The sequence below is a fragment of the Anneissia japonica genome, unplaced genomic scaffold, assembly GCF_011630105.1.
Source record: "Anneissia japonica isolate Jap-2015-1 unplaced genomic scaffold, ASM1163010v1 scaffold2652_len1590060_cov184, whole genome shotgun sequence".
NCBI classification, from domain to species: Eukaryota; Metazoa; Echinodermata; class Crinoidea; order Comatulida; family Comatulidae; genus Anneissia; species Anneissia japonica.
Genome location: NW_022699919.1, coordinates 1,222,717 through 1,231,496, shown reverse-complemented (window position 1 = coordinate 1,231,496; position 8,780 = coordinate 1,222,717). Strand labels below are relative to the sequence as shown.

General features: G+C 36.2%; 1 protein-coding gene across 3 annotated transcripts in view; it reads right to left on the bottom strand.

Moving 5' to 3' along the window:
* Positions 1–307: 307 nt before the first annotated feature.
* The window catches only part of LOC117103209 (DNA topoisomerase 2-binding protein 1-like), a 45,733-nt gene continuing 37,260 nt past the window's right edge, over positions 308–8,780 (bottom strand). For 2 of the 3 annotated variants that reach the window (XM_033243749.1, XM_033243750.1), the window contains 6 exons: positions 8,327–8,509; positions 6,798–7,046; positions 6,110–6,226; positions 5,511–5,705; positions 2,787–2,914; positions 308–1,719 (listed from right to left, as the gene is read on the bottom strand). In XM_033243749.1, coding sequence (XP_033099640.1) covers positions 1,626–1,719; positions 2,787–2,914; positions 5,511–5,705; positions 6,110–6,226; positions 6,798–7,046; positions 8,327–8,509 — 966 coding nt within the window. In that variant the 3' untranslated portion in view covers positions 308–1,625. The remainder of the gene's footprint in view (positions 1,720–2,786; positions 2,915–5,510; positions 5,706–6,109; positions 6,227–6,797; positions 7,047–8,326; positions 8,510–8,780) is intronic. The other variant, XM_033243751.1, reaches the window with a different exon arrangement.

Below are 8,780 nucleotides of genomic sequence, written 5' to 3'. Positions count from 1 at the left end.
ACTGTAAAAAACCATGTTTTTTTTCAAAGCATAGTGTTTTCAACAGAATGACATGCTCCTGAGCCTGCACCCTGGATCTGCTGATGGCACTACCAATAGTTAGAAAACGCATCATCGGCGTCCCCTCACCGTGTGTTTTATGTAATCAGTCTTCCACTTCCCATGTCAATACTTTATGCCACTAGTTACAGCGAGCTACACTCAGACTCTTGTTAACAATGCCAGAGTAGGTGGTCGTGTTTCTAATAACCGAATAACTGAACCGAAAAAATGATTTATTGTTAGCAAGATCAAATTTATACCAGGGTTTTATAGGATGGCGTTCAGACCTTTGATGCAACAATTTATTGTTTTCGATTTTAATTTCGTTTAATTCTAGTAATGTTTTTAATTTAACAGGAAATTTTATTGTTTCTTAAGTTTTGGCTTTGCGGAATTATGGATGATATATACTGCACCATATATGTGTTTTGTATAATTGTTTTCGTTAATATACATAAATCACATAATATGTAAAAAACATTTCACAAATATCCAGAAATTTCTAATCTTTTAAATAATCAATTACAGTATGTAAATTTATTACATATCGATATAAACACATTCATCAGTGATATTTTATAAACAATTTTCATAGACCTGTCATGACAATAAAATTTTACTACACAAACACATGTGATATGCCTAAATATGGTCCCAACATCACATCATGACCATATATAGGCAAACCATGACTATATATGGGCATACAATCATTTTGTCAAAAAAAATTTGAAAATCTGTACAGAGCTTCAGACAACCATATATTTTCTCCATCAAAATTGAAAATCAAGAACCTCGGATTTCAGTCGTAGGAGTCTCTTGGAAATCGCAAAAAGGTCTCCTGTACTCCCGCAAGCAAGGAGAATCTCCCGGTAAACAATTATCTCCTACAAATTCACGACATTTGCATGTTTTTACTACTGTTCTGTCAATTTTCTCTCGATTACAATGGGTTTTATCATGCACAGCAAAATGAAATTAGATGTGTGAAGAAAGGTCTGTTAAACAGATCTGCTGGCAGATTGGCTTCCCCTTGGGACCTCGCAATCTCCATTCGTTTTCTCTTCCAGAGGAGCTAGGACACCAAGCTACCTTGGAAATTTCTCTTCTCAATACAGTTTTCTTAAAGTATTGAATAATACACAAATACTTTTATTATACATTAGTACTGTTTCATATCAATCAAAAATGTTTTAAATATTACATATTTAGAATTAGAATCCATGCAAAGCGGTCCACATTGTCAGGATTGGCTATACCTGAATGAGTTTTTTTTGGCAATTCATTATATACAGTACCATTGTCAAATTAAACAATTATAGGGAGTTCTGTACAAAACTATGGCAACAAAACGAATACTAACAAAGTATATTTGGATATTATATTACAATAAATTACTCAAAAGGCAACATATCCGAGGCAACTACGAATCGTAATACATTACATTTTGATTGCAATACAACCATGTAGCACAATACTAGTCAATCAGCCCCTTTTTGTTTTGCCTGAAATACAATGTTTTCAGTTATCAATTTTAATTTTTTTTTTATCGTCTGGCATATCAGCATGAATTTTATTAAAATTTATCGTAGCCGTGTTTTCTTGCTTGGTGAGTCTGTATTTGTTGATGTTTTGCGCTTTCTAAGGTCAAGTTTGCTGTTGTTTTCTTCCGAGTTTCTAGAAATTGAAAAAGAATCCAAAGCAGATAATGAGAAAATTAGACAAATTAGATACAATATGTAAATGAGTGCTATATTCCCATTCCAACCAAAACCACCTGCACCCCTCTATTCAACCTCAAAAAAATAATCAGTAACTACAAGGACCTATGATGGACCAACTTTCCCCTTCACACTAGCAAACTGTGGATGGACATGTGGACTTCAAAATTAAAATACAAGTCACTCTCCAAATAAATACCACTTCCAATTAAAGACCACTATTCTGTGGTCCCAAATGAACAAATATGGCAAAGACAAACCAAACCAGTCACTGTTCACAAAAATCAATTTTTAGTTATTAATACAGTGTTCCACAGTAAAATAAGAGCTATAAAATGGTAAAAGAATAATTAAAATCCGACATTTCCTTAAGAAGTTACAAGTGTTCAAACATACAGCTGTTTAAAGAATAATACTTGAGAAATCAGCCTTCAAAGTCTAAGATTTCTGGCATTTCTCAGGCAGAAACTATCACCAAATCGTAAAATAATGTTGTTTTAACATTGAAAATGAGGAAAATAACAGCATAGCATGATATATATATAAAGGTTAGTCTAGTGCAATAAAACAGATTTAAACAAAATTGATATTCCAAAATGTTTTGGCCAATATCTCTGAAACAGGATTTGCGACAAGTGACTGGTTTGGCTTGTCTTGCCACAAATGTATTTTATCATTATTATTCTGGTGACCAAACCCACTGAAGACCATGGAAACCCAAGTCCCAGAAGTGGTTTTTAAATTTAAGTTTATATTTTTGCTTGTATTCACATGGTTAACAATAATAAAATAAGTAGTCTATCATTCCACCACAGGTGGGCAACATTCACTTTTGCACTGAAAATGGCACTCTCATTCCAACTGTGTCTTGCTTAGAATATTGTAATAAATTTTCCTCCCACTGATTTTACCTCCACTCCCTGGAGTCTGGGCCACTGGGTCCCAGGCGACTTCGCCCAGGCACAGCAGGCTCACTCCCTGCAGACACACACACACACATTATTTGTATTTATTTGTTCTCACCTTATTCCTTTAGCTCCTTTAAAACGGTAGCTGTCTGGGTCTGGCTGAGGATCTCTCGTCAGAAATTCTGCAATGTATTCAGGCTTCAGGCACAAAATCTGATAATCAAGAATAGTATGAATGTCCACCTAGAAAGTATATAAAAGACAATGATGTCATTATCTTGCCCTTCTTAATCTTCTTTAATGGGAGCATAAAGCTAGACACATGATACGCCAGATTCTCATCGGCCAACATAATTCCACAAAAAACACAGTGCAAAGAGCCTCACGCAAAAATTATTCTTAATGAAATTCCACTCAGTCTGCCATTGACGGTCAGCAGAGAGTCACACCGTAAAGTGCTCACAGAGAGCAGAGGTGGTTTTATCAGCTGACGGTCATATATGTCTGTTGTATAACGCAGCGTATGTCTGTCAATAATTGTATCGTTACTAGTGTTTTTGCACATAAAGTGTCTTTCTTCATGTTAGCATCCATTGCAGGGTTCCAAGTGGGAAGAAGCTGCTTCCGGGATGTCTCATTAACACATCTACTTTTAATTTGCTGCATGTGGGGATACCAATAGATAATACAGTAGTAAAACCATACAATATTATGAATATGCTGGAGATGGGTCTGGGAGAGTTTTGCATGCTTTTGGGATTGCGAGATGCTGTCCTAATATCTAGCAATTTGGGCCGCGAAACACTTTTGGAGGGCCGCGAAGCCGTATGGAAATAAAAAAAAAAAATAAACAAAGAGACGTTTCATTATGGAGAAAATAGTTATTAATAAAGCCGCTTCATTGTTACAGCCGCTTCATTGTTACACGCTGCTAAAGTGCCAAATGCCAGATAACTATTTGAGTTATAAGCGGTTTTTGTGTCTATTATGCCCCCTCGGGAGCTAGACACTATGTTATCGTCTAGTATTAACCCTGTAAGATCGAGTAAATCCGGTATGGAGGAATGATGGGATGAGTCATGAGCTAAAGATAAAAATAAATATAAGACCTGTCCTAGAAAGATCACTACAGCAAACAACACCACACATTTCTTGATAACCGAATGCCCATGTGGATACAGTAGAACCTCGTTTTTACGTACCCCAGTTATACGAACCCTCTGTTTTACGTACGCCTCGTATGGACGATGACGTCATCAAAAACCCAGAAAATATTCAAAACAAACGGCCCTTTTGAGAGCAACCATAAGTAAAAAGAATATAACAATAAACTATAACAATAAACAAACCATAATGCAACGTATTTTCATTAAACAGCAACGAATCTAAAACCATGTGAACTGAGTGAGATGAACAACTACCGATGGTGCTCAAAATTATTGCTTTCCTCCTTAGCTTCGTGTGGCAAACCATGGAAGAACTCGTCTGGTCGAACTTTCTACATGAAGCTGAGTAGACATAGTTTCGTACACAAACGCTAATTGGTTGGCTCGCCCAGTGCATAGCACATGGTTGCTGTTTCACGTACACAAACGCTAATTGGTTGGCTCGCCCAGTGCAGCGCACATGGGTTTAGGTTGTCTCAACAGGCCCAGACAACACCACATCTCTGTTGTTTAGAATAGGCATGAAGGGGAATTCCCAAGTTATACCTTTGTCGTATAGGTAATCTTACAATATTTTCATGTTCTTTATTTTAGTTAAATAAAAGATATAAAGTGATGAATTAATACACTAGACACATGGTTTTATTCGAACACTTTATTATGACATCGTAAAGTGATGAATAAAAACATTAAACACATGGTTTTATTCGTAGGCCTAGAGGCTAGGTCTAGCCTAGGTATCATCGTTCATTCGTACATACGTTTATTGAGCGTTACGTACGTATTACTAGGTCAAAGGTTACCACAAATTTAACAAAAACCTCTATTTTACGAATCCCCCGATTTACGTACGCCCTCTGGTCCTGTACCGTACGTAAAATCGAGGTTCTACTGTACTTTATTACTAAACATAATACCTGTATAGTAAGGTAGTCTTTCGAAGTTGCGGAGTAACAGAGTGTGCGTAAAAGTTTTTGGAAGAAGGAGAAAGCTATGACATGTGTGTCTGAACCGTGTTTGGTTGAATCATGGTAGAAAAAAAAAATCAACAATTGTCGGGGTGGGGGTGGGAAACACAAATGTACTGTATTATTTATTTAATAAAATAATATTTAATTTGTATACAATAAAATTTTATCACTGAGAGAACAGATAATGATGTCAAAATATTGTAAATTCATGGAGGCTTCATGATCAAAATTTCTTGCCAGGATTTGTTATGTTGGTCACTGGTGCGGCTGGGCAGCGGCTTGGTGCCTGGAATCGTAAATAGGCAGTGAAGTAAAAAGTTTGCGGAACGCTGATCTAGCAGACTCCTGCTACCTGGTGGAGACTTGGCACCCATGTTATTGATATGCAAATTTATATGCTCAGTGAATATACAGAACTCCCTCCAATTAAAGACCACGTCCAATTAAAAACCACTTTTCTGTGGTCCCAAATTAACAAATGTCTTATTATAATTTTAATTAGAGATCAAAATGCTAAAGACCATAGAAACTCTGGGGTCAGAAGTGGTAGTTAAATGGAAGGAGACCTTAACTTTTTTAGGGGTACTTTTAGAAAGCAGTTGGCCGCCAAGAGACTCTTTTTGCTAGGTTATTTAATGTACCAAATACCGAAACACAATAATTTAATCTCAGAACTCAGCCCCGGACTACATATATACCAACCTGAGAGGCTGCATCATCCGTTATGAATGCGTGAGTTGCCTCTTCATAGTGACAGTGGTTGAAAGGAGGGCGCACTTGAAGTATCTTGGCGCCTCCCGCTTGCAGTAATCGTTTAAAACCATCCTCTTTCTTTCGGCTGACACCAAGTAAAATCTTCCAACTATGGAATGCACCAGAGCAAATTCCAGAAGCACTCTGTAAAAATGAAAATATATTATTGACTGTGACCCAGGGGTTTAGCCAGAAAAAAAAGTAGGCCGTCCAAAATGGAAGCCAGTGGGCATGGCACTGAGCCGATGGGTGGGCCACGCCCATCTTTGGAAATCCCACCGAATATTGGTACGAAAACAACGTACATTCAATAAATAAATGTTGTTTTTATCAAACGTAAATATGATTTAAATTTTGTTTAATCATGGAACTATTAATAAGAATGTAACATTTGATAGATTTGAAAAATATAAAGAATTTGTGTTTATTCCAAATGAGGCTCTGGAGCGGTGTTTATTCGAAGGGGGGTGGTGGGCATATATTCAAAGTGGGCATTTATTAGAATAAATATGGGTATTTGAGCATTGCAATCACTTCTCTACACCAACCTTGTTCCGTTCTTCTTGTAGTTTTTTTCGCCACCTTGGAGCAGCTTTGGCCAACTTAGCTACCTGGTCTGGTAGAGTAGATAAGTTCTCTGCTGAGCCCCACTCGTGTATATCTTCCTGTTCAATAATCAGAATAAAGACTAGTCATTAGATTAAATAATATATTATTAATGTTATTTTTATATTCACCTTAACAACATTTATGAAAAATCCCAAGTATGATTGAATCAATTAAACAAAAAATTAAAAGATATATTATTCTTGGTGAAATTTGGAAAACATAAAAATTAAATTAAAAATATTGATAATGTATGAACTCCTTTATCTGATCAATTATTATTATTAGGCTAAATAAAAAAAAATTATTGTGTTGGCCACGCCTGACCAACTCAAATTTCACAAAATTCAAGATTGGCATTTTAGTTGTAGTTTTTTATACTACAAGAAAAAATATATTTTATTTTTCATGAGTTAACAAGGATGAAATAGCCTTGGGCTAGGCTAGGAGGCCAAGGCTTAGCCTATTTTGGTGCATGGTTGCATCATTTTGTGTATTATATACTTTTTAAGCGTAACACATTTTTGGTTAAAAAAAAAGTTTTGCTACTCATTTTTTTGGATTTTCCCAAAACATGGCCGACAAAAAAATACATTTTTTTGGCCTCATTATTATTATTATCATTATTACCTCAACAAAGTGGTTAGATTCACGACAAGCTTCTAGATACGACTTGGAAAGCAGCCACTTGCCCATTGCCATGGCAGACAGATACTTCTCGTTACGTGTTGGCGTGCCAACTACAAGATGGGTAGTTGATCCATCGAAATATTGTGCTTCTTTCACTATTCCACCAAGTTGCTCAATGAGGGCAGCATAGTCCATCTTTTCTTGTGGTGTCATGAACGACAGCATAAATATTGGTGGCGGTCTTTCCTGCTGCATGATATAACGAATGATTAGACATAAAATTTCAATAATTATTATTGTCAATTGAAAGCAAATTAATTACGTACATAGAGCAGAATGCACTCCTTTAGGACACCCCGTATTAAGGGGGAGGGGAACCATACCCCTATGGGACACATTTTTGCAACAAAACAAGGAAAAATATATCTTTTAAAGCAAAGCTTTGTAGGAAAAAATATTTTGATATGTTGTACCTGAAACTTCTAAAACACAAAAAGCATTTTGACAAAAAACTTGTGAACGATTAAAGAAATACAGATTTTACCTCTGACAATTGCACACTTTTGTTCCGAAACATCGCAACTTGTGGTGGCACCAGTGAGGGGGGGGGGGGCCCCTGTGGGGCATTTGTTTCTGGCGCCACCACTAAGTGTAATTTGTCTTGTTATTTTACTTCCAGTTCAACAAAGACAGTGGTAAGCTTTGTCCAGACAATTAAATTTTACAAAAAAAATGTGAGATACATAAACATATTCATAAAGGCTATGTTCTCACACGACTGCTAACGGTCAGCAGGATCCGGATCCTGCTAACTGTTAGCTGCTGTGCGTCCATACGAGAAAATCTTGACCCGGATACCAAAAATATGATGATCGAATCACTGACCAATAAGAAACTGGAAATTGTAAACGCGTACATGTAATTGGTTGATGATAAAAACGTGCTCACTTGCTAACCGATCGCGGTATCCGGATTCTGCTAACGGTTAGTGCTAACCGATTGGGCCTTCTCACGCAGGTGCTAACGGTTAGCTCCTGATCCAAATACTAGGGCTCTAGTGAGAACAAGGCTGATGATATGGGCATACAACACTATCAAAGAAAATTTCATAGTGTGGACAGAGCATTAAATAATTGTATAATAAAATAAAATAATTTATACAAAATAAGACTAGCAGATAAAGTGAGACTATTTTTTAGCAAACCTGCAATCTGTCAATGATTTCAAATTGATCAATTTTTTTTTTTAACCAGTAAGTTGCACCACTACTAAAATAAAATAGAAATTTCAGAAAAAACAATCAACTTTTCAATTTGTCTTATAATGCCTGCCGTTGGCTTGAAATCTCCAAAATGAGATAGCTATCTTTTTCACTTAATTATATAAATTTAGAATATTTATCAATCCCACTAACTGTTTATGAATAAACTTTAACCATATTATTTAATAAAAAAATATCTTTATGTCTCTTCTGGAGGTCTTTAAGAAAATAAGTTCACTGAATAAGGTATGAAAAAGTCTTGTCTAACCTCAATCTCTTTCTCTTGCTTTTCTGTGAGTGGGGCTGGGGCCACAGCTGGTCTTGCAGGGGGTAGTCTGATGGGAGGAGCTTTGAAGGCTTGTTCCTCCAACATCCGGTCCTCATTCTCCACTTCTTTCGTCAACAACTCTTGAGCTTCCATTAGTTCTCTGACAGTAGTGTTGTTAGATTCCTTCAAAGGAAGTGTTACATGAAGGATTTTAATAATAGCAAAAATAATGATAGTAAATAAAATAACAACACAATAACAACAACACAGCAAAATGCACTCATGGTGCTGGTTCAAGCCAAGAAGTAGGAAACTCCTCGGAGCCAACGGCCAAACCATGCTTAGTTTAAGGAGTAGGATTAGTTAAGTATCATTCTATTTGTATTCTTATTTATGTTAAGCGCATAGAGGTCTCTATGATATGCGCTCTATAAGTCGACCATTATTATTATTA